The sequence below is a fragment of the Geotrypetes seraphini genome, chromosome 8 (genome assembly GCF_902459505.1).
Source record: "Geotrypetes seraphini chromosome 8, aGeoSer1.1, whole genome shotgun sequence".
NCBI classification, from domain to species: Eukaryota; Metazoa; Chordata; class Amphibia; order Gymnophiona; family Dermophiidae; genus Geotrypetes; species Geotrypetes seraphini.
In genome coordinates this window covers 104326547-104353460 of record NC_047091.1, presented here as the reverse complement: position 1 = coordinate 104353460, position 26914 = coordinate 104326547, and the positions used below count along the sequence as shown (strand labels likewise).

The 26914-nt window shown below is 42.9% G+C and overlaps 1 protein-coding gene across 1 annotated transcript; it reads right to left on the bottom strand.

Annotated features, from left to right (window-relative positions):
• Positions 1–116: 116 nt before the first annotated feature.
• On the bottom strand, positions 117–26133 carry CIB3 (calcium and integrin binding family member 3). Its single transcript, XM_033955976.1, has 6 exons — positions 26083–26133; positions 23717–23751; positions 12662–12773; positions 8040–8187; positions 6179–6374; positions 117–669 (listed from the first exon to the last, which is right to left on the bottom strand). The coding sequence occupies exons 1-6, from the start codon at positions 26131–26133 to the stop codon at positions 648–650; spliced, it is 564 nt and encodes a 187-aa protein (XP_033811867.1). The 3' UTR covers positions 117–647.
• Between the last annotated feature and the right edge of the window lie 781 nt (positions 26134–26914).

The following is a 26914-nucleotide window of genomic DNA, read 5'->3' as shown; positions in this document are numbered from 1 at the left end:
TTTATCGTTGGATTGTTCTCACTGTGGAATATTGGGTCTTCTTTTTGCTCTTGTTGTGTGTAATCACAATCATTACATTATTAATCATGAAAGCTTGTTTCCAGCCATGTTGACTAGAAAATGCATTAACAATTTACCTTTCTATCCTTGGATCTACTAAAGTAAATGGATCAGATAAGTTTATCCTCTTTTGAAGTGAAGACTAAGCTAGGATAATTCCCTAGCTGTGGGACTAAATTCTGAATCTTTGGTACAGAGTGAGTCAAAATGTGGCAGAAATGGTTGATCAAAAACTTTTTTTAAAAAGTGGAAATTTAAGAGACTAATTTTAAATATTTAATGAATGGTAATACAAAGTTTGTTAAGGCTCTTCTTTCTATGAATTTCAGGTTTGGGGGGGGCAGGGGAATTGGAGAAAAGGAATTTACGGTAAAAATGGTATTAAATCATGACTCATTTGCAAAGAGAACAATTCACATCCTTTGCAGGTTCTGATGCTTTTTATGATGCTGACCTAAAAATCTTCGCATGGAGGATGTAACATTTACATTTCTGATGAATGTTCCCCAGCCTGCAGTCTAGCTTGAAAAATCCATCACCCTTCCTCAGCAAAGATGAGAATTGAGGCTAAATTAAGCAAGATGAGTTCAGATTCGGATATGGAAGGTGCTATTAGGAGCAAAAAAAGAGAAACGAGAGAATGTATTAATTTCAAGTAAAGCATCTCTAATATAACAATTCCCTTGCTAATATTCAAAGATTTCAAAAATACTAAAATGTTAATTTCAGTGTGGTCACAGGAGCTGTCCAGATCATAGTGTTGAATAGCAGTGGAAAGGAACTCACTTTGATAATTCTCATAATAAATACTGTTTTTGTACGGTGCTGCCAACTGTAGTCTGAAAAAAATAAACCTGTGCTGGGAACCAAGACCAGATATTCAAACTTTCTGTAGTGTCAGGCTTGAGTATTGAATCTCTGTTGTCTAGGGCATGTTGAAGGCTCATGATTTTTTTAAAAAACAAGAAAATAGCTGAAAATTCAGTAAAAACTGCCTTTTGGTGGTTTCTGGCTCAAGCCAAACCAGCATTATGAAGATTTAGGACCATGAACTTTGATGATGGAAGGGGGGGAGGAAGGATCTGCATTTTTCATTTATTACAAAGACATTTTCCCAATGTCGCTGGCTATTCTTTATAGTAATGATAAGCCCCCAGCAGTTTCTCTAAATAATAATAATAATTTTATTCTTTTATACTGCCATTACCAGAAGTTCTAGGCAGTTTACACTGTCCAGAGAAACTGGACAGTCAGCGAAATACATTCATACCATAAAAATAAAATCATACAATAAAAAGTTAAAAATATGGTTACAATCTTAAGAATACCATGTTAAGTAATAAATTAGTCAAACAGAGAAGACTTGGCTAATTTTCAAAAAGAACAGTAAGACATGGTTTGATGAATACATTCACCAAGCCAAAATTGTAGTTTACCTGCTTGAAACACTAAGGTGCAATCCCACATTTTCGCACTAGGGTTTGTCAACATTGACAGTTTTACCCATAATATGCAACCAGCTCTTCCACATCCACTGAAGCATAACAGCATACTTTTTAATCTAAAAGCCATGTGGGGATGTTGTCTCCCTTCCCTAGAAAGCTTATTTCTCCTTGAGTGAACTGCACATTTAAACCCTATCTTAGCCTCCACGTCAAGCTTCCCAAAGTGCATTACATTGCCTATCTTTGCCTCTTGGCTATAGCTGAGGCATCCCCAGATTAACCCTAACAAACATATCAGAGTGCTTCAAAAGTACATATTTACAGATAATGTGCATAATGTGCCCCACTGAATGCAATGGAAAGTATTTATACAGCAACACTATCTGGCTTGCATCCCTTGTTCTTTGCTGCTATCGCTTTGTGTTTTCATCTTCCTGTGCTTTCTTTTTTGTATTTTGACTTTGTTGTTTTGGTTGCTTTTTGTTTTGACTTTACTTTTTTTGTTTGTTTGTTTTAAAAGATGTGGTCCTTGATCTGCTTCTGCTCTATTCCTTTCTGTGTCAGTTTTTATCCTCCTCCCCGCCCCCTAGATTTCTAATAGGGATCAGCATCACATGACCTACCCCCACCTCCTCTTCCTCCCATGCTTGACATAAGATGCCCAAAAAGATGAAACTGGTTTCATTCCCAAGGAGAAATAAACATTCATACTGTTTTCCAGTGGCGTACCAAGGGGGGGGCGGGAGGGGCAGTTCGCCCCGGGTGCCAGCCCTGAGGGGGTGCTCCCGGCCTTGCCATTCAGTCCCCCCCACCCCCGAAGGACCGCTCGCCCCACTGACCTTCCTGCACCACCTGTGAAGCAGTCCGCAGCAGGATCGCGACGTCAGCTATCCCTGAACTGCTTGGGCGCTGCTTCCTGCGCCGCGGTCCCGCCCCTCCTCTGACGTCAGAGGAGGGGCAGGACCGCGGCGCAGGAATAGCTGACGTCACGATCCTTCTGCGGCTGCTTCATAGGTGGTGCAGGAAGGTCATTGGGGCGAGCGGTCCTTCGGGGGTGGTGGTGGGGGGACTGAACGGCAAGGCCGGGAGCATAGGTAGTGCTGCTTCATAGGTGGTGCGGGGAGGCCAGGGGGGCGAGCGGTCCTTCGGGGTGGGGCGGGCGGGCAGTCAGGCAGGCTTTCAAGGGGGAGGGGGGTGACAGGCAGGCCGGCAGGCCTTCAAGGGGGGGCAGGCAGGCCTTCAAGGGGGGAGGCAGGCCTTCAAGGGGGGGGACAGGCCTTCAAGGGGGGACAGGCAGGCAGGCCTTCAAGGGCGGGACAGGCAGGCAGGCCTTCAAGGGGGGGACAGGCCTACAAGGGGGGGATAAGCCTACAAGGGGGTGGGACAGGCCTTCAAGGGGGGTGCAGGCTTTCGGGGGGGTGCAGACCTTCAAGGGGGGGACAGGCAGGCCTTCAAGGGGGGGGACAGGCCTACAAGGGGGAGGGACAGGCCTTCAAGGGGGGGACAGGCCTACAAGGGGGTGGGACAGGCCTTCAAGGGGGGTGCAGGCCTTCAAGGGGGGAGAGGCAGACCTTTAAGGGGGGACAGGCCTTTGGGGGGGACCCTGGTTTAGAAGTACACGGAGGGAAGGGGGTGTTCAAAGAGACGTGCATATGCCAAACTTTGGGGGGGGGAGGAAGAAATAATGGGTCTGAAAATAGAGGAGAGGGAGAGAGATGATGGACCATAGGATTTAGGGAGGGAAAGAACAGAAAGGGAGAGAAATTGGACACAAGGGATGGTGTGGAGGAGGGATAGAGATACTGGATAGGAGGGTAATTGGGAAAAGAAAGGGAGAGATGGTGGACTCTGGGGTGGTGGGGAAGGAGGGAGAGATGCCGGATGAAAGGGTAGTTAAGAAAAGGTGGATCTGTGGAGGGAGATGTAAAAAAGGAAAGATACCAGACTTCCTGGGGAGGGAAGGGAAATGGAAAGGCAGGACAGAGTTGGCAGATGGATGGTTAGCAAGAAGAAAGAAGGAGACCCTGGCAAGCAAGTTATCAGAGGAAAACCAAAGCTTTGGACCAACAAGATTTGAAATATAACCAGACAACAAAAGGTAGAAAAATTAATTTTATTTTCTGTTTTGTGATTATAATATGTCAGATTTGAAATGTGTATCCTGCCAGAGCTGGTGTTGGACTGCAAACGTGAGCTAGGATTTAACAGAAAGAGGAAAAGTCCTTTTTGTTTCTTTATTTTATTTACACCACAGCGCCAGTGTGGTTAGGAGAAGCCAAAGGGGGTGAAAAAGCTATAAAACCCACCAGGAGTTTTGAAAAAAATCACCCAACTGGGCAGGAAAATCGAATTGAAAAACCAATTCAATAGGCTGAATCGAATCGAAATTTTTTTTCCTGAATCTGGCAGCATTAGTTTGCGCTACTGTCTTAGACTTTAGGACCTGGGATTGGGGAGAGATGGCATCCTCAGTACTTTATAATGCAAGTGAAACGAGGATTTGGTCAGACTTTTGAAGGGTCTGCAGAAAAAAAATATGTATAGGCCGGGGACATGAGACAGCAGGAAATGGGAACTTTTCTTCCATCTATTTTTGTGAATGGCAAGGCTGAGGATGTCAGAGAGTTCAGTTAAAATATGTGCTTTATAAGAAAATATAATAATGTGTTTTATAAAAGCATTGCTGGCCTACCCAGTGAGGTGTTCCTAGTGGTGGTGGTGGCAGCATGTCAATGTGTTGAGAGGAAGAGGTGGTCTGGGAAATTCTGCTGAGCAAACTCCGGGCCCATTTCCACCCCCCAGTTAGTCCACTCCACTCAACTGGTTCACACACTGAGTGGGTCTTTGGGTGTTGTTTTGGGATCTCTTCCAGTGGTTTATCAGTATCTCCTTCTGGTCCCAGGAAGGAAACTTTGTTATCCTTAGCATTGACCTACAGAATATGTTTGTAACAGCGTTGCTTGTGTGGCATTAGGCTATGTAGTGATCGAAAGAAAAAAACAGACCTTTGCACATTTTTGCACTATATGGTGGGTGTATGAGGAGATTCACATTTCCTGCACAGCTAAGTCCATGTGAAGTTACCTTGTGCTGTATTTGACATCTAGCAAGGTCTCTGTTTGAAAGGAAAGATCTAAACTTAAAAATGAAGTGGCCAGAAGTTATGGTAAAAGCAGATAGTGTAGCTGGTTTTAAGAAAGATTTGGACAAATTCCTGGAGGAAAAGTCCATAATCTGTTATTAAGACATGGGGGAAGTGTCTGCTTGCCCTGGATCGGTAGCATGGAATGTTGCTACTCTTTGGGTTTTGACCAGGTATTAGTGTCCTGGATTGGCTACCATGAGAATGGGCTACTGGGCATGATGGACCATTGGTCTGACCCAGTTAGGCTATTCTTATGTTATGTTCTCATCTGTAGGGGCCTTTGTTTTCACTTCTTATTTTAATGTATTTTTTTTTCTGGGAACTTATCAGTGTTTTTTATAATGGGAACAAAAATGGAAGAGAATTAATGTGTGTGGGATGAGGGGGTAACTAATTTCTTCAGCTAAATAATTCAATCCACTTCAAACAGACATAGGAGAACTCACGCACCATTCACACACCCTCCAACCAAAAACGTCAAAAGAAAAAAACTGTTCGACAACCTCCTAGCCATTTGAGCTGCAACACTCGACCCCCAACTCTACAACCAATTGACATCGACCACAGACTGCAAAACCTTGAAAAAGAAATAAAAACCCTTCTATTCAAAAAACACATAAAACCGAACTAACACAATCAGAACTGTCCCAAGCATCACCTGCAACTACTCCATATGTACTTCTGATGTCATGACAATTCAGACATAATTTATGTTATGTTATGTTATGTTTGGAATATAAGAAAATTTTCACTGCCTGTTTCTATTCTGACCGTTTATTCCGTTTCATGGTCATTACAAAAAATATTTTTTTACATGGGGGGGGGGGTTGTCAAAAAATGATGGGCCCCGGGTGCCACATACCCTAGGTATGCCACTGCTGTTTTCAAAACCAATGTCTAAATGCTGTAGTTTTAATGAATGCGAGTTAATGCAATGAAAGTATCGGAAATAGGGCTCCTGAAGAGAAGGTAGGGTGAAATGCTACACCCTGATTGAAAAACAGAATTGATGTGCTTCTTGGTTGACCCAGTGGTTTTGTAGACTTCCAGCATCCTTCCTGTAACAAAAACAATGCACACATTTGCTAGATAAGGAACTTGAAACCCAAAAGGTATTTCTAGCAGCCATCCTTAGAGAATGACACAGGGACAAATTTGTCCCCGTAGGAACTCAATGTCCCCGTTAGCTCTGCCTTAACAGCAGAAGCCTCAAACACTTATGATTTTAAAGTGTTTGAGGCTTGTGCAGATGAGGTTAAAGCTTGCAGGAATGGGACAGGGGGAGGGACAGGAAATTGAGTTCCCATGGGGATGGGGAAAATGTGTCCCTGGGTCATTTTCTAATTCTGACTGGAGTTAACTGGATTTTTTGCAAGTTGTGAGGCCTGACTTACCCAAAGATGAGACACTTGTATTTGAGGTTTCAGGATAATTCTGTTTGTTTCATAAGAAATGCAAGTTATTACAACAGTCAAAGAAAACAGAAGCAAGGGCTAAGTCACTTGGGGAAGGGGAAGGCAGTGCTCACCTCAGGAAATCAGGAGCACGAATGATCATGTGTTGGAAGTCATCCAGTGAGAGTTTGCCATCATTGTCCAGGTCTGCCTCGTCAATCACCTTTTCACAAACCAGACCCACCTCTTCTGGGGTCAGCTCATGGCGGGTCAGCTTGTTTAGGGTCTTCTCCAGATCCGATTTACAGATATAATTGTCGTTATTAAAATCTGTCATGATAAGAGCAGTGTTCAACATTTTTATCTTTTTAACCCCCTCCAAGATTGCAAAACCTCTTGCTCCTCTTCCTTTGCAAGGAAGTCTATAAGAGAAAACCACTCCTGTCTAGTTATCTCCTCACCTCCTCCTCTAACTCTGCCTGCCATTGTGGATGTGCTGTCGTGTAGAAGAAAAGGCAAAGACACCCTTTGTTGCAGCAGGTCCTATCCAAAATGCTGCAGGCAGCCTCTGTTGTTTTAGCATGTGCTAAAGGACAATTCTGGCAGTAGACAGCCCAAGGACATGTTTGTTTATTAAAGCTTTTTATGTCTCATATACCAGCGAAATGGATCTAAGCAGTGTACAGAGTAAAAGTACAATAATAAAGGGAACCGAACACCAGTAAATTTAGACAGAAAAGAAACCATTCATACAAGAACAAAGATATAAGTCAGGGACACAGCAGGTCAGGCGGTGGGAGCTAGTTCTGCAACAGTATCAGCCTGCCCAGATTCTGCTGTAGGATACTAGGGTAACCCAGTATCGGCTCACTTTACATAAAAGACAGATTTGAATGGGCTGGAGTGGAGCTTTGATGACAGCTTCAGTCGGTAGAGAACAAGGCCAGTGCCAAGCAGTCTGTGTCCTGAAAATGGCAAGGACAAATCAAGATCAACCAAAGAGTGAGGTCCAAAAAAGAGAAGTCCAGTCGGAGATTTGAAGAGTCTTTAATAGTTATGTATAACAGTAAAAGTTCATGGTATAGAAATGACTTGAGACCAGGTGAGGCTCTGGTCCAGGGCACTGGTGAAAAGAGGCACCAAATGCCTGGGCCAGTGACATCACTGGCCTTATAGATTAAGCCAGCGGTTCTTTCCCCTTCCCTTCTACTGTAGATCCAGAGCCTCTTCCCCCACCTCTTGCCTTGAGCCTAGCGTCTCTTCCTCGGCCTCCCTCAGCACCTCTGGACCAGCAAACCTATTCTTTACTGGCAACAACAGTGGTAGCACACTGTACAAGTCAAGCCGGCTTCTTCCCTCTGCAGCGTTCCACCTGCACCTAAACAAGAAGGTACGTCAGAGGGGTGGGACGCTGCAGAGAGAAGGAACCGGCTCGACTCGGGCAACATGTTACCACTGCTGCTGCTGGTGAAGAATAAGATTGCTGGACCAGGGTGCTGAGGGAGAGGTGCTGGCAAAGAAATATTTGCTAGAAAGAGGTGCTGGACTCGCAGAATGGGAAGGTGGGTAGTGAACCTGAGAGGAGGACAGCAGCAATGCCAGCCCTTTTATTCTTTGTCTTCATCCTTAATATTTTTGATTTATTTCAATATTCTGTTTATTGGACTCCACAATTTCTATAACGAGATTTTTTTGGATGTTAATTGTTTCTTGATATAACAAAAACAAACAAACAAACTTTTAGCATGCCTGACAGCACCAGAAGCAAACCAACCAGGTGAAATAAAGAAATAAAATGACTATTTGTATATGTATACCCCTCCCTGGCAGTTCAGGTATGCTAAAGAAAAAAAAGTTAGCAGTCAGACACTGTACCCTGCAGGTGACTACGGGCTTATCTTTTAAGGATCCTGTTTGTGAAATGCAAGGTGCTTCCATCAGATGCTCATAACTAAAGCCAAGAGATTGGTATTTCAGTATAAATCTTCCACTCACCATAAATTTTAAAGGCATAATACGCTTTGAGATCTTTCGGTGCCATTTCACTCATTACTGAAAACATGTCCAAGAAATCATCCAGTGTCATATTGCCTTCCCCATCTTCTGAGAAGACCTCTGCTATCCTCTGACGGAATGGGTTGTCCTGCAGGAGAAAAGTTAAAGAAATTCTGCAAATGCTGCAAATGACAAATATAACAAAGTCATTACTCTTTCTGCAGCACAGGCAGCAGATATACAAACATCCCTCATATACACTACAGGACAGGGACAGCACAAGGGGCAGCAGCCACAGCAGTGCAAACTTCCTTCATGCACCTATGCACACACATGCACCACACAACAGGAAGCAGTAATTCAAACTTCCCTCAGACACAGACATACAGCACAGCAATGCAAGCATCGCTCACACACACACTACAGGTTAGGTACATCACAGGCAGGGTTACCAGACGTCCGGATTTACCCGGACATGTCCTCTTTTCAGAGGACAGGTCCGGGCGTCAGGATGGCTTTTCAAAACCTGGCACTTTGTCTGGGTTTTGAAAAGCTTCTAGCTCGGGACCGCTTCGGAATGGCACCTGCACATGCGCATGTTGCAACGCGGTGATGTCACATGCAAGCATGCGCAGATGCCCTCCCAAAGTGGCTCAGAGCATGAGAATGGGTTGGGAGGCGGGGCTAGGTAGAACTGGGTGGGCATAGGGGCGGGGCCATGGGTCCAGATTTTACAGGAGTAAAATCTGGTAACCCTAAGCACAGGCAGCAGCCATGAAAGCTTCCTTCATGCATACACAGACACACTTAACACAAAAAATGGGAGCCACTCTACCATGATTGAGGCAGCATACTCTGCTGAGGGTTTTTCTTCCTTTTTTCTCACTGTTTTGTGGACAACTAATCACAACTGACATCATATTACAAAGGATCCCCTAAAGAAGCCTTAGGTGAAACAGATACCATTGGGATCAATTTTTCAGATAGGTTCTTCTTATCTAGTGGATTCTTCACACAAAAGCGTATTTCAAGTGGATATCAAATACCATGTGTTGTATAAGAATAATTATCTTCTCTGTCACCAGAGGTGCTTTAATTTGTGTAAAATGGTGTGTGTGTGTGTGGGGGGGAGGTTTCCTATGATTAATCTCAACCCAATGACTAAGTCCATTGAGTGATTATACTGTTTTTATGGACACTGTGTGGGTGTCTGAGGTTTTTCCACAATTCAAAGTATTGCTATGAGATTTTTTCCTCATGTTTGATTGACTGTGTATACACAGACGCATTGTCACACCACAGCATAGAAAAGAGTAGTGTACGTTTTCCTCACACACCCAGACAGTCCCATCCATATACCTCAGGACAGGAAGCAGCAGCAGACCCACAGAACAGGTACATTGCCCTGAAAAGTCATAACACAATAACACAAATTTTTGTCAAAAGTAAGCTAACTCGCCTGATATCCTGTAGTTACTGTATATTTCTTAATATGGAAGCCATTTAACATGTGGATGCATTTTCAAGCCTGTAGTACAGGGGTGCCCAACACGTCGATCGCGATCGACCAGTAGCTCAGGAAGGCAACGCGAGTCGATCGCGGAGCCCATCCTGGGCTCCGTGATAGACTCGTATTGCCGTCCTGATCTACTGGGCCGATCAGCCTTCCTCTCCAGTGTTCTCTCTAGGGCCTTTTAGCTGGGCGGTCCACCCAGCTGTCATCTGCTGCTGCCGCCGCTGCTGAACATAAAAAAAAAACCAAAAAAAAAACCGGTTTGGAGATTTCAGCCCGTAGCGAACTTATGCTCCGTGACTCTAACTTGTGCGTGCCGGCTTCCCTTCTCTTCCCTCCGAAACCGGAAGTTATGTCCGGGGGGGGGGGGGGGGGGAAAGAAGGGAAGCCGGCACGCACATGTTGAGAGCCCTGAAGCAAGAGTTCGCTACGGGCTAATGCAAGAGACAGGTTAGTGAAGCATTTGTTCTTCTTCCTGCCGGGTCCTGCCTACTTTCTGTTTCCGTGAAGGCAGGACCCGGCAGCATTTCCCCCAATAGGTTGATCACGATCTTGGGCTGATCAGCCTTCCTCTTCCCGACGGCAGAATTGACGTCGGGGAGAGGAATGCTGGTTGGCCGAAGCAGGGAGAGCTTGGGGCCTGTTATTGGTGGCGTTTGAGTCCTGGTCCCCGATGGCAATGGCAGTGGCTTGGGGGAGGGCAGGAAGAAAGAAAGAAAAAGGGCAGGCAGGGAGACAGAAGGAAAGAAGAGAAACAGAAAAAAAAGAAAGGGAGGCAGAGAGAAAGAAAGGGCAGGGAGAGAGGAAGGAAAAGTTGGGGGAGGGAACGAGGTCTGGAGGAGAGGAAGCATACAGGCTAAAAGAAGGGAAGAAAGATTGGATGCACAGTCAGAAGAAGAAAGTGCAACCAGAGACTCATGAAATCACCAGACAAGGTAGGAAAAATGATTTTATTTTAAATTTAGTGATCAAAATGTGTCTGAATTTATATCTGCTGTCTATATTTTACACTAAGGTCCCCTTTTACTAAACCGCAATAGAGTTTTTTAGCGCAGGGAGCCTATGAGCGTCGAGAGCAGCGCTGGGCATTCAGTGCAGCTCCCTGCGCTCTAAAAACTGCTATCGTGGTTTAGTAAAAAGGGAGGGGGTATTTTTGTATGGTTGTTACTGAGGTGATAGTGCATAGAGTCATCTGCTTTGACCTCTTTGAAAAACCCTGGAATAGGAATGATAATTAACATTTTCTATGCGTACAGTGTGCGTTGTGTTTTTTTTTAATTTTATTGTTGGTAGATCATTTTGACTTGGTCATTTTAAAAGAAGCTCGCAAGCCCAAAAAGTGTGGGCACCCCTGCTGTAGTACAAGTTCAAAACATCGCGAGACTGATATTCAGTCCGTGGGAGGAAGGCTAACTTCTGCAGTCAGTGCTGAGCCCAGATATTCAATGCCAGGCTGATTACCGACATGCCCAGGATAGCACACATCTCGCCTGCCTTGGAACAACTTCATTGGTTGCCAATAAAACAGAGGGTATAGTATAAAGTTCTCATTATGGTCCACCAGGTCTTATATAGATCGGCCTCAGCATGCTTTGGTGCGTTGTGGGAGATCTATAGACCTGGAAGGGCATTGAGATTGGAGGGGGGGGGGGGGGTATGAGATTAACAGCAGTTAAGGAAATGGGAGTGCACTATGTAATTATAAAAACGAAAACGTTTTGCATTGCTGGTGTGGAATAATCTACCTGGACATTTGAGACTGTCAACGCTCCATCTCTTTGGAATAATATTCCGGCTCATTTACGGGAAGAATCAATTCTTCACCATTTTAAGATGAAGTTAAAAACATTTCTTTTACGCTGTTGAGACCTAAATGTCTTTTTCGAGGCTACATAGTTTTATTTTATTTTTTGCCACCCTTCCTTTTGTTTTTTCCCCTATGCTTTTCTCTCTACTTGATCATAGTAGTTCTAGCCCTTTTCCCTTTTGTTCCTGTTTGGTTATGCTTTTAATTGTTTTTAATAACTATTATTGTTTTTAATGATGTGCTGTTTTCCTAAATATGTTTTTTTAGTCAATACCTGTTTTTATGATATCGTACACCGCCTAGAAGGCTGATTGGGCGGTATATGAAATCTTAAATAAACTTAAAACTTCAAGAAGTTAAAAACACAGCTGTTTGTTAGTGCCTATACGTAATGTGGATGAAAAGTTCCCACATTACTTTAGGTATATGGCCACCATATATGGTTAAGCAGATAATGGATGTTGTTTTTATGTCTATGTACTTTATGGAAATTTTTATGAATGCTTGATACCGGAAACCGCTTAGATTTTAGGCAGTATATAAATGTGTTAAATAAATAAATATCCAGTCTATTTTTGGCTGACTCAAACTTAGGCCTGATTTGGCTGCTAAACTTGGCCAGTCAGCATTCAAAATTGGCAGCTGTCTCACAATATAGCTGGTGCTAATATTCAGCAGAGATAACCGGCCAGGAGCCGTTCTCTTGATAAGTGGGAAATACGTTAAACCACAGAAACATGATGGCAGATAAAGGCCAAACCCAGTCTGCCTATCTGCAGCATCCACTATCTCCTCCTCTTCCTAAGAGTACTGTACTATATTAGTTTTGGACAAGAATTTCATCAGGGGAATTTTTTCAGTTTTGGAGGACTTTTCTCATATTTACATTCTCAACAGTTACGTACTGTGCTTTGTTTTTTCAAGGCAGGAGCAGTGCAAACTTCCCTCACAGAAACACAAATGGACCAGAGAAAAAGTATGGCACACACAGCAAATGTGCGAGCTTCCCTCTCAAACACATACAGCTCCATCGCAAGACAGGTGCAAAGCTAATTAAAGCATTCTCTAATGCCTTTCCTCCCCTATGGGCTTGAACTAGATTTTAATCTTTGCCCTGAAGGCGAAAGACTGTGAGGCTCTGTGCCCAACCCCCTGACCCCTCCAATGCCCCCTTGTTTCATACAGCTTCAACTTTCTTTCAGATGCCTTCCAATTAGCACAACATCTATTATTCAGAGGAGAAGGCTCAGAGTGACAGCTGGCACCCTCCCTGGTCCTGCATGGCATTTTGTTGTGGAGTACCTTTAACTCTGGCATGCTGCCAATCAGTTCATAGGGGAGCTTCACATCTGGTTTACTTGTGTAATCGAGTGGAACAAGCTGAGGTGCCAGGTCACGATACCTGTAAAACAGTCTAGAGGTGTAAGGAGAAAAAAAAATTTAAATGTTGGGTTTTAGAATATACATTTATATCTTTACAATTCATGAAACTGAAAAGAGCAGTGCTGGTGTTATGAGGGTGTAAACAGGGTGCTTGCCCTAGGCTCCCATGATACAGATTCTCCAAGCCTGTTTGAAGCTAAAAGCGATATACCCTAATGATGGGCTTTCAGGTCCTCTCCCAAATTTCTGCCCTGAGCCCCAGCAGGGTTTAACACTGGCCCTGAAAAGATGGTGGACATGTTACAAATTCCCTTCTAGGGTCAATTCTGAGATGAATCAGACTCCCATGAGGCATGGCTGATTTAGGAAACTTTTCTGCATAAGTGCAACTGGATCTGAAAAATCAGATGCCTCTCTGTGCAGTTACCTAGAGGCATGGTCCTGCTTTATATCAAAAGCCCAAATCGCCAATTTTTTTTCTCCATCTTGCAGAAACGTGTACACAGTTTGATGCATTTTCATAGGGCTTAAGCCATGCTTTCTTTCTTAGTAAGGTATCACTCAACATAGACTTTGGCCATTATGAAAGTATTTATTATGTTTTCTTGTAAATATAAGGAGAAATTAGGTTCTTACCTGCTAATTTTCTTTCTGTTAGCTTGTAGACCGGTATAGTTCCTTACGGATGAGTATTATACCTCATTGCTACCAGCAGGTGGAGACTGAAGCAAAGGGTCCACCATACGGGGGGGTGATGAGGGGGGGGCTCCAACATAGTATCCTCAAAGTGCAAAACCGAGGAGACCTGCAGAATTAACTCATGAAGCTCGTCCCACTGAAAAATGCACACCACAGACACATGTTCGCCAGCTGGAGGGTGCTTGAACCCCTCGAGGGTGGAATCTGACCTCCAAGAGGATCCTGGAAGTCTCCTCAAAGGGTCCAGGTCCTCATCAATAACATCTTTCTCTTCTGGGTAAAAATCCTCATCCCAAGAGATCCTCGGATGTTGTAATGAGACAGGAGTAGAGGGGGAAAACCGCCTCTGTGTGGGGCCGCGCCGGGGAAGACATCAAGGGTAACCTCTCCTTCCTCCCCCCGAGACCTCTGGAGTGGACACGGAATCTCCTGCCACCAGCATATAAGAATTTCAAAGTGCTAACAATAATTCAGGCCCCGGCGGCCCCAAGGGACTCCTTGCCCCAGCAGGGGACCCTGCAATACCTTGCCCCTGTATTCCAGAACAGGGGGAAGATAACCTGAGGTAATTTTAGAGGAAGGAGGAGGTTCCCGCTGAAAATGGACTGAAACTGTCATAAATCTGAGTTCCTGCAGCCTACCGTGTTTGAAAAGCCTGGGACATTCCTGATGCTTAGGCTGAGGAACTGACCAACGCAAAAAGGAAATCCCCAGCCAGACCGGCGGTAAGGGAATCCTTTCTCCCTGACCGTCGGTGGCTGGGGAACCTTCCGCGTGGGCGTCGGGGGAAGTCCAGGCTTCCCCACGATCTGAAGCCGACTCGCGAGGCACCATCAGCAGGGTGCCCTGGCCACCAGCAACCGCTGCCGACGAGGCTGCCCCACTGCTCCGGCCTGCACAGGCCAGCCCCGATTATCTTGTGTATGGATTACAATGAGCACTTTTGCCCTTTAAAAGTGCTTATTTTGCCAGAAAATGCCCTAGCTGAAAGAAAAAGTGCCAATTAGATGAGCAAAAAAACAAAATAAACAGGCAGTTTTACAGGGAAAGTAGCCCTGTAGACCAGCACACCTCAGGATTTTTTTTTTTTTTCCAATCCAACAGTTCTAAGAGGGGAGCCAAAATTAGCCTACCACTCTGCTACTGGAGACTGAGGAAGACTGGATCAGTAGAAGGGAAGCTGTACTGATATACTGTACAAGTTTGATCTCAGTCTCCACCTGCTGGTAGCAGTGAGGTATGATACCCATCTGTAAGGAACTATACCGGTCTACCAAGCAATACAGAATGCAACATTCAATTTTCTTGTAAAGGTTAAGCAATCAGATATGTTTTCTTTGAATTATCACAATTTCAGAGTTTTGGTTTTTTTTTGTGGTTTTTTTTTTTTTTTTTTTTTTAGAATAAGATGTTCATACAGCCAGAGGAAGTACAATTGGGGTAATAATGGACCACTAAAGTACCTCCTGGATTTTAGGGTTTCTATTGAATGTTCAAAAACCAAAAGTAAGGTGTTTTCAGAAGGCACAGGTTTATGATAACCCAGATTCCATTCAGCTATTAGACACCCTATTAGATTTTCAGAGGAAGTAAAGTATTTAGGTATAGTGATGGACTCGAGATTGACATTTAAAAGCCATGTTCATATGTTGATACAAAAGGTTTATTTCAGGTTGCGCCCTTTGAGCAAACTTAGGCTATATTTGCAGGATGGAATTTTTAAGATCATTTTGCAGTCGATGGTATTATCCTGTCTTGATTATTGCAATCTTGTTCTCTTGGGATTGCCTGCAACTATGTTAAGTGCTTTGCAGGTCGTGCAAAATTCAGTTGTATGAATGATTTTTTCATTTGAAGAGGACCGAACGTGTGACGGAATATTATGTGAAGTTATATTGGCTAAAACTGGAAGACCGTATCCGTTACAAACTGCTGGTGATGATTTATTTGTGTCCATGGTTTGGCACCAGTGTGTCTGATGGGTGCTATTCAATCTTATGACCCATTACCAAAATTACGTTCTGTCCACCGTGCTGAATTGTTCGTTCCTCCTATCAAGAGTCTGAGATTGAATATATCACGTGGAAGTATGTTCTCTTGTATGGGATCTCAGGAATGGAACTGAGTACCTATGTATGTTCAGAGACCTTGGTGTTTTTAAGAAGCTATTGACGAGACATTTATTTTGCAGTATGAAATATGGGAATTGATGATATGTAAGGTCTGAGCGCTGGTCGCTTTTGTTTGGATGTCAAATATGTATTGAGTGTATATTTATGTTTTTATTGTGTATGCTCTATTTTGTGAACCGCTCTGTAAAAAGCAGGTTATAAATAAACAAAAAACAACAAAATATATATATATATATATATAGATACGGGGAAAGTCTGACATTTTTTGTTTATTTAGTAAAGTTTCCTGGACATTTGTTTTCCTCCTTTCCTATTCTTGAATTCCAACTTTTTTTTTTTTTTGCTTCAGTTCTAAATGGTGATCTAAGTAGGAATTTCTGTACACTGTATATTATTTTCTTGTGAGCTTAATTTTTGGAACACCTATTGCTTGTAAGGATGTGCCCTCAGAGATGCTCAGCGGGAAGTGAAATTAATGACAATGACAGCCAAAAGTGATTGCATAACATATATTGTGTAGAAATAAATTTAATATAACAGAGATGCAATGCTCATAAGAAAGATACATCAAACATATGCTTGGTTACTAATGTACAGAAAGATATTCTATTATGTAGCTGCTTCTGTGTCTTGTGAATGACAGAGAAAAGGCAGTGCAGGAGTAAAATTGTGGAATTCTCTTGTAGGGCAAGTTTGGAAATGCAGTGATAGAGGGGCATTTAGAAAGTTATTAAAAACACAATTATTTGTTAATGCATTTCTCTAAGTAATTGATTTTTTGTTAGCTGATTTCCAGAAAGAATTGAATCCTTCTGCTATTATTTGTAAAAGCATGCATCTAAAAGTTGTTTCAGTCTGTTGAAAATTGTATGTATGTAACTGTCTTGTATACCGTTTTGGTTTAAAATGGTATATAAATTTTTAAAATAAATAAATAAGTTTTTCTTTGTGTCTCTGAATAGGCAAGAGGCTGAGAAATAAGCCAGAATCCAGAGCAAGAAAAAGAGGGAATATTAGAGAGAGGCAGGGATTTGTGTGTGTTTTTAGAAGCTGAAGATATAAAGAAGGAAGGGCCTGGAAAAAGCAGGCAAGAGGTTTTATCTGAATGCTGCTTCTGTGTCTTCATGGATAGGGGTATAGGAGGTGTGAAAAGGCTGGAGAGAGTGAAACCAGGGGTGAGGCCTGTCCCTCATAGATTTGGGTTTCTATTATTTTCCAGTATCTTTCTGAGACACCTGGCTTATCTGAAATAATGGTTCTTGATGGACACTATCTATCTGTCTTAGAACATGCAGATGGAGCTATTCTTTATCTTAAGCACTGGACCTTAGCACATCTATGAAAACTGTGGATCCACCCTGCCTTCTATCAGGACTCTGATCTTAAGCATTGATAATTTTCTGAGACTCCCAGGAGCCCTAAGGTTTATCTGTACTCAAAGGCATAGTACGAGGGGGCAGGAGGGGGCGGTATTCTCCGGATACCATCTTGGTTGGAGCACCAGCACCTATGTTCCTCTCCAACCCCCCACTCCTACCTCTTTAATTTTCCTGGTGTGAGCAGCATCAAAAACTTGCTGCCTCATCAGTGTCAGCTCTCCCTCTGACATCAATTCTGGGTCCCGCATCTAGGAAGTGATATCAGAGGACAAGCCAACACGATGCGGGCAGCAAGTTGGTGATGCTTCTCATGCCAGGAAAATAAAAGAGAGGGAAGGGAAAGGGTGTGCATGCATGGTGAGGGGGGGGGGTGAAGAAGTGGTGGGAAGGTAGAGAAGAGGGTGGGGGTGGGGCACTACTTCCCCGGGTGCCACTCACTCTAGCTATGATATTGTCTGCACTAACATTACCAGGGTCAGATCTGTTTAATATCAGTTTCCCATAGGCCTTTGCTGATATTGGTTAAGCCAACAGAAAATGTTGACAGCTACCAATTAGGGATGATATTGCTATTCAGATTTGATGATTTGATGTAATATTTTGAAATGATTAAAAAAAAAAACTTTGGCTGTTATGAAAGATTAAGTTCTTACCTGGATGATCTTCTTTCTGTTAATACACACAGAAGTTTGTACATTAGGTAATTAATCCGTGCTCGCAAACTGTTTGCAGAAGGATATCAATCATATCTTTTAGCGCCTCCTCCTTCACCAGTGGAGTATAGTACCCTCTTCAGTTTGTACCAAAGCAATCAATCTCCACTGTAACAAAAAAGAGAAGGAGGGGCACGGGGAACTTCCTCAGAGATATCATACTAATCTGTTCTGCTCTGTAACTCATGAATTTACAACATAGATGTATCAATGAACCAACCTCCTATGTGCAACTAGCACTAACACATAAAGAGCTCCAAAGTTCAAAAACTAACCCCCTCTTTTACGAACGCATAGAGCGGGTTTTAGCACTGGCAGTGGCGGTAACTGCTCTGATGCTCATAGGAATTCTATGAGCGTCAGAGCAATTACCGCCATTGCTAATGCTAAAACCAATGCTATGCATTCGTAAAAGAGGGGGTAAGTACTTTATTAGTAATTTATTCCTACATGGGCAACCAACTGACAGAAGAACTCCAGTTCCGGACTATAGAGTTATCTGAGGCAGAAAAAAGACAAGTTGCAAAACCCGTAGGACAAGTCAGACTCCTATGTATATTAACAGAAAGAAGATTATCAAGGTAAGAACCTAATATTTCATTCTGTTACATAAGCACAGAAGTCTGTACATTAGATGACGTACCAGCGTCAGCTGTCTAGGGTGGGACAGATGAGCCTGCCCACAAAACAGAGGACCCAAACAGAGGACTCAAAAGTGGCATCCTCTCGAGCTGCCACATCCACTCTGTAGTGGCCTCTGCTCATGAAGACACCACATTTCTGGTCAAATGATTTTTGAGAGAAATATGGGGCTCTATGCCACAGTCAATGTAAAATGACAAAATTGCCATGCAAATCCGTCTGGCAATACTAGCCTTGGAGGCTGGCCTGCCTTGTCTTGACTGACCATTTAAAACAAAAGATGGTCAGAAAGCCAAGAATCATTGGCCCTTTCTAGGTAGTGGAATAAAACTCTTCACACATCCAGCCTCTGCAATATCTTATCTTGCTTAGTCAAACCCGTAGGATGAAAAGCGGGCAAACAAACCTCTTAGTTGATGTGAAAGGTTGACCTAACTTTCGGTAGAAATGAATGTACCATAGGCAGTGAAACCTCAGCCTCTGTGATCCTAAGGAAGGGCTATCTGCAGGAAAGAGACTACAATTTTGAGATCCATCTCTCAGAGACTATTGCCACCAGAAATACTGTCTTCACCTTCATATTCAGAAGGGACTGCCTCTTGAAGAGGCTCATATGGAGACTTAGAAAGGCCCTTCAAGATGATATTAAGATTCCAGGACAGAAAAGGCTGGTGCAATGGTGGTTGCAACTTGAGTACCCCCTTCAAACATTGGGTCACATACAGATGAGATGCCAGAAATAGCTTTCCTCCTCAAGCTCGGAAGCATGAAAGGCCTGCCACTTGAATTTTGAGAGACAACATTGCTAGGCCTTTTTCTAGTCTGGCTTACAGAAATGCCCATTCGTGTGGGGGGGGGGGGGGTAACTGGCGGTGCTAAACTTCTCATGGCAGGGAGATCCTTTGCTGCGATAAGCTTAGCGGTCACATATACAGTAACCCGATTCTCTAACTGGCGTTTGTAACATGGATGTCAGTTTCATAATAGGAGGAGTGTGTGGTGCAGTGGTTGGATCTACAGCCTCAGCACCCTGGGGTTGTGGGTTCAAACCCCGCGCTGCTCCTTGTGACCCTGGGCAAGTCACTCAGTCCTCCATAGCCCCAGGTACGTTAGATAGATTGTGAGCCCACCGGGACAGATAGGGAAAATGCTTGAGTACCTGATTGTAAAAACCGCTTAGATAACCTTGATAGGCGGTATATAAAATCCTAATAAACTTTGTTTAAAAACTTTGTTTAAACTTTATTTTAGGCAGTCTTAGCCCCGATTCTATATAGGATGTCCTTCAGCTTCTGAGATCGGGCATCCTATAGAGAATCTGACCCAAAATGTGGCAAATCCTTCCAATTTACTATTTTTGAAAACTATTTTCTAAATAGATATCTATGCTATTCGTCAGCAGTTCATCTAAATCTCAAAGGGGCATGGTAGAGGTGCGGTGCTGGTGGGCTTATGATTTGGACGTTTTTCTGTCATGATCAAACGTTTAAGAATACATTCAGGCGTAGTTTGGATATTTGAGACTAGACCTGTTTCAACAATGAATAGGTGCCCCCCAAAAGTGCCCTAATTGACCAGATGACCACTGGAGTAATGTAACATGACCCCCCACACCCCCTCAGTGGTCACTGACCCCCCTCCTACCCCCCTAAAAGATGTAAATGAAACAGTACATATCTGCCTGTATTCCAGCTGCAGATGTTAAGGCCAGTCCTATTAGAGCAGCAAGCAGGTGTCTGGAATAGCTTGGTGATCAATGCAGTGGTCTGCAGAGAAGCGGACCCAGGCCCATATCCCACTCTAACTACTACACTTGTGGTGGAAGGTGTGAGCCCACCAAAACCTACCCAAAACTTACTGGACCATCATATAAGTGACACCTGCAAGCAAAAGGGCTATTGGTGTGATGTTCAGCTAGGTACAGTAGGTATTTGGTGAGTTTTGGAGGACTCACCCTACAATATAAGAGGGTTATGGTGAGGTGTGTACCTGGGACCTTTTCTGTGACATTCACTGCAGTGTTCCTTGAGGTACCCCACTGCTCTACTGGTATATCTGTGTGGCTAGTCTACTAAAAATGCTGACCACCACCCCCCCTCCTACATCCTAATGGCTTGTTTTGTGCTTTTTTCTTTTGGATGTGTTTTTTCTTTCCCCAAAAAATGGTTCAAAAAGATAGACATACATCTCAAAAATGGCCATTTTTGAAACAAACAAAAACCAAACTGCTTTGCAGTTTTGAAAATGGGCATTTTTGTATAGGATTTTTGTGTATCTTCCGCAAAACATCCAAACTCAGATTTGGATGTCATATCAAAAATGGTCCTCCATGTATACTGAACTAGGATAGACTAAAAACAATCAGAATATAGAAATTTGAGCCCCTGCAATTTAACTGTAAAATCATTCACGAGATCATTAGAGCAAACTTATTTCAGAAATATGATTCAGACATTTATTGAACTTGAGGGGGAAACAATAACTAGGAAATTTCTACAGGGTCAGCTCTAAATAATGCATGTCTTATTCCTGCAGCACTTATGGTCTTGGGTCTCGGCCAGCACATGAAAACTGACACAGGATTGGGTTTTATTTTAGAGCAAGCCATGCATTTATTGGACATTTTTCCTTCTTGCATGGCTCTTGTTGTGGCATATTAAAGAGATGGGACCAATGTTCCCTCTAAGCTGAGCGCATGAGCGATCGCTCACTATTTTCATTGGCGTCGCTCACAATTTTTCTCATGTCGCTCATTAAAATACGCAGTGGGCACGACTGGAATCGAGCGTGGGCAGAGGTTGGAGGAAGCGGCGGCGGCAGCTCAGGCCAAGCGCCGGCGCGGCACCGCAAAAGGGGACGTAAACGGCGCGAGTCCGGCGCTTGTCGTTCTCCTTGGGCGATGCCGTGCCTGCGCGTCCTCCTCAGAGCCTTGTTTTTTTCATCTGCTGCTCCGCACCGCCGCCTGAAATGTGGCGTACCAAGGGGGGACAGGGGGGGGAGGGTGGTCCGACGGTGGGAAGCAGAGAGAACTTGGGACAGCCGCGGCGGTGGCTCTGGAGCTTGTTTCCTCCGATGGTGGCAGCAGTGGCTTTGTGGAGGGTAGGGAGAAAGAAAGAAAGGGGGGCAGGTAGGGAGACAGAAGGGAAACAGAAAAAAAGAAAGGGGGCATCAATAGAGAAAAAAGAAAGAAAGGGCAGGGAGAGAGGAAGAAAAAGTTAGGGGAGGGAATGAGGTCTGGAGGAGAGGAAGCATACAGGCTGAAAGAAGGGAAGAAAGATTGGATGCACAGTCAGAAGATGAAAATGCAACCAGAGACTCATGAAATCACCAGACAAGGTAGGAAAAATGATTTTATTTTCAATTTAGTGATCAAAATGTGTCTGAATTTATATATGCTGTCTATATTTTGCACTATGGCCCCCTTTTACTAAACCGCAATAGTGTTTTATAGCGCAGGGAGCCTATGAGCGTCGAGAGCAGTGCTGGGCATTTAGCGCAGTTCCCTGCACTAAAAACTGCTATTGTGGTTTAATAAAAAGGAAGGGGGGTATATTTGTCTATTTTTGTATGGTTGTTACTGAGGTGACAATGCGTAGAGTCATCTGCCTTGACCTCTTTGAAAAAAACCCACAATAGGAATGATAATTAACATTTTCTCAGCGTATAGTGTGCTTTGTGTTTTTTAATTTTATTGTTGGTAGATCATTTTGACTTGGTCATTTTAAAGTAGCTCGCAAGCCCAAAAAGTTTCTATTTATTTATTGCTTTAGGAGACATATGTCACTGTTTCTGTGGTGTTGCATTTTATGCAGAGTCCAGCTTCTTGCTGGTTCAATGTAACCTTTGTCTGTGTATTTCTATTTTATCCCCCCTTTTACAAAACTGTGGAGCGTTTTTTAGCGCCAGCCGTGGTGGTAGCAGCTCTGATGCTCAGAATTCTATGAGCGTCAGAGCTGTTACCACCGTAGCTAAAATCCACACTACAGTTTTGTAAAAGGGGGAGGGGTTAGTTTGTGATGACATATTTCATACTAGGCGAAGGTGTTTTTTGTGTTCTGTGTGTTCGAAAGACATGGTTTTCTGTTAGGATTGACGGTGTAGGATTGATCTGTGCTGGTCTGGCTTGTTTAGTTTTACAATGGGTGTATTGATGTACTGCTCACTGCAATATGTAAGATGCTGCCTTTTCCTAGGTACTTATGTGTGACGTGTGGCTTGTTACTAAAAATCATGTTTTTCGTACAGATGGGGGGGGGGGTGCCAAAAAATGATGGGCCCTGGGTGTTACATATGCTAGGTACACCACTGTACGTAAAGATACCAGAAAGCCGGTGAAGCAAAAACTTTAAGTAAATTGTTATTCTTCTAAGTTTTGAGTATTTAACCCTCCCACAATCTCAGGGGCACTCGTCCTCCGCGCCTGCTCATAAAATTTGTGGAGTATGTAACTTGTCGCTCATGCATATTTTTTTTTGCACACACCTCATCAATCCTTAGAGGGAACATTGGATGGGACCTAAGCACAGCTGTGCCCAAGTAGAGTACAGAATTTAACTGCAAAGTTTGTTAAGAGAACAAGGCCTGCAAAAGGTTCATAAGCACACCTCTGATTGACCCCAAAATTCCTGCAAAACATTGGAATGTGAGCAGGAACCTTGCTGTTTACTACTTCAACCTCTCACCTTAGCCAGACTGTAGGGAACTAGAAGGGGCTGAAGAAGAGAGCAGAGCAATTGTTTTCTGCTCCCATGCATCCAATCAACTTGAAGAGAAAGGCAGGACCGTGGGAGCTGATCTAGTACTTTCCCTCTGCAACATCCTGAGAGAGAAGTTCCCATGGGGGGGGGGGGGAGAAACGCTGCACCCAATTGGGGGGAGGGATAGGTAAGGAAGAGAGCTGCAAAACTGGGGGGGGGGAGGAGTGATGGAGAAAGAAGACCGGGGAAAGAAGAGAGTGATGCCAGACCATGGGGAGGTAGAGAAGGAAAGGAGAGGGAAGGGAAAGATGCCAAAGGCTAAAGCATAGAGAGGGAAATAGGTGTCTACTTTCCCTCATATAATACTAGCGTAACCAGCTATTTAGCACATATGCACTTAGACATGAGAACTTAAGTTAGCCATACGAGGTTCACCTAAGTTCTGGCAATAGGTGCTTAAGTTATGCATAGAATTGTGCATCCATGTTCATATTCTGCCCACGTGCTACCCCCTGTAAAATATGCAGTATCGTAGATATGCACTTATTTACAGAATAGCGCTTAGGCACATATCTGATATTTCCAAACATATATGTGAACATATTTGTGTGCATGCTAGATCTGAACATTTGTGTGTGTAAATGTTAGCATCTACTTTATAGACTTACCCACAGCGCACCTTGTCCAGGTAATACAGAAATGCCTCACTTACCTGAGAATTTCTTTCCTTGTGAAAAAAGTGCAGTCCTGTAAAAGAAGTCATTGAAACAAAAGTTGTTGTGTGTGTTTTTATTAAATAGCAGATAAACTGCTGAATAATTCTGGTCTGGTTTCTAGTTTTAATTTTTACTGAAAGTTAAAAACAGAACAATAAAGACATGAAAATGTAACATGCTTGTGCACAGATATCCCATGTTAAGAGTTGGAATGTTAAAGAGAAGATATATGTGAAAAACAGGATATAATTCTCAGGCTATGAAGAGTTTTGCACTTTAGAATCTTGTGCAGAGGGAATAATTGTTAATATATCAAAAGTCCCTAAACTGATGCAAAAATATTAGAGGATGTCTGATGTTCCCTAAATCGGTGATAGGTTTCCAAGGTGGCCAACAGATGTAGAAAGGAGCCAGTATTACAGATGCTGAATTTCTGGTTCTTTGGACCAGTCTTGGCGCATAAATAATTCTCAATAATGTGTTTGCCAATAGGTCATACCATTAGGTCTGTCTTTATTGTAACTTGGCACCCTGCATGTATTTTCTCTCTTGGAAGTCTTTGTAAATCAAATATCTTGGGGAGAAGGGGAAGACATTTTGGACCAACTTTCTAGTACTCGGCATTCTTGCAAGGTTTTTTTGGCCATGTGACAAAGGGGCCCTTTTACTAAACCTTAGCAGACGCTAAATGTCAAGAAAGCTTCTTAGCGGTTGGTGTATGCTAGGCTATAGTAAAAGGGCCTCATAGTAACATACTGGTCATTATTCAAAACTATTTAACTGGCCAGGAAGGTGCCTGGCTGGTTAAATAGTGGTTTTAGAACCGAACCACATATATTCAGCAGGAGATAACCAGTTCTCTCTGCTATATTGCATAACACAGCCAGTTGGGCATGGATCTTTAGTGCCAAGCTGGCTATGTTTAGCAGTTAAAATAGGTCATATCTTTTAACTGCTGAATATTGGCTTAACTGGTTAAAATGCCGTAGTAAAAAATGAAACCAGTTTTCAATCAAGTATGTCAACATTATGGAAGTTTTAAAGCTAGGAGCAAAACTTGATTTGATTTCATGCCTTTAGCAAGGAATCCTTCTGAATCCAGCTCTGAAGCAGTTTTTTTAAAGTGAAATGCTGGTCATCATCAATGTGGTTTTTTTTCGACAGTTTACAACACTAAGGGCTCCTTTTACTATGCTGCGGTAGCATTTTTAGCGTGCTAACCCCTGCGCTACGTGGAAAAACTAATACCAGTTCAATGGAGGCGTTAGCGTCTAGCACGCGCAGCTTAGTAAAAGGAGCCCTAAGTGGAGCCTGAGATTTGACAACAGCAACAGCCAAGATTGAAAGATTGAATCTTTTTTTTTTTTTATTGACTGGGAAGATTTAATTCTGTTTTTGAAAGAAAAGCATGATTTAACAGACCAGGCTAAGTTGTATTTATTCGGGTTGCCTTGTTTAGAGGTTTTTATGCCTATGAGGAGGCACTGAATGGTTTGAGGATATTTGATCCAGAACTGTGCCCTGAAGCTTTTCCTCCATGTGTATGGGCATGAAGTTTATAGTGACTTGTTAGGTCACGAGATTTATATAAAAATTGATATAGAAAAATTTTGAAAGAAAAAATATTCATACACAACTTTAGAAATCCTTAGAAATACATATTCATAGATCGTTGAAAATTAATAAGGAAAAGAGAAGAGCGTGCCTGGCCTTCAAAACCCTCTTTATTAGCAACCAGTAATAAAATCCATGTACAAAAACATGGACTCATGGATTTGCCACATGCTTTTATGATTGACAAGACTGTTTTGCACATGGATTTTATTATTGGTTGCTAATAAAGAGGGTTTTGAAGACCAGGCACGCTCTGCTTTTTTCCTTTGTTGCTGTTTGTGCAGAGGTGACCATCTCCGTTGATGCAGACTTCCACATTTCTAATATATAGAATGATTATTGTATCTATATGTTATTGTATCCTCTGTGTCTATCCTGTGCATTTTTAAATTTGTCCTGTCACTACCTCCGCCCGAAAGGGTAATCCAGGTATCCATCACCCTGGCCATGAAAAAGTATTTCCTGATGTTACTCCTCAGTCTACCACACAAATTTCCAGTTTGCCAAATAATGAACTTGCAGTACTCCACCTCATTCAGATCCCAAATCTGTCCTCATGCTGTTTTTTCAAGGCATGTACAAATATTTTCAGGACAGAAAGGAATAAAAAAAAATAAATAGAGATGTACATAAATAAAACCATACAAATGATTACAAAAACAAAAACGGTTTGTTTTCAAATTCAGGGAAGCATACGGCTCACCTTTGTCCCATCTATTCTGGGCATTCATGGGCATCTCCAACTCACCTGATAAGTGTCTAGCTGCTCAGCGGTGAATATGGTTTGTTTGTTACCCATCCTGAATCTAGCCCCATGGCTTCTCTGCTTCCTTTCTCAAACGTCTTCCACGTAGCTCTGAATATCGAGATATAAAAGTTGTGCCAATAGGCATAGAGCGGGATCAGATAACCAGCTCCTTCACTCCATGGGATTCATTCACAATCATAATAGGTGTATTTCATCAAATCTTTGGGCTGAGTGCACTGAAGCTTCCATCCAAGCATCAGTGAACTATACAGGATCACAGTGGAGTATAGTGTTTGAATCCATCTACAGCATGTTCAGGACAGGGTCATGTTACTCCTTTTTACAAGGCAACTGCAAAGACAACCTGTCTCCCAGAAGTTACAGATCTGGAAAAGTGCAGGGAAAGAGCTTGCAGTAAATTATTGAGTTGTTCTGACATATAGTTTTGTCTAATTTGGGAAAGAAAAAAAAGCGATTTATGAGCGTTTACATATTGCGTTCACTTTTTCCATGTCTCAGTTACTGCACAGAGGTCACAGAAGCTAAGGATGTGTTGTTTTTTTATCACCATAGCCGATACCAAATCAAGCAGTTGGACAGCTTATCGTAAATCAGGGGTGTCAATATTATATGACAACAGGGGCCATTTAGGTGAAAAAAATCCTCCATCTGATGGGCCATACTGTTAAAAAAAAAAAAAAAAAGCAAGCAAGCCAGCCAAAAACAAAGTACAAAGAGCACAGAGGACCAAATTTCAGTAGGTTCACAATCAGAGAAGGTTTGTTCCCCATATATTTTTTTAGTTGATATTCAAAAAGAAATTACAGAACAA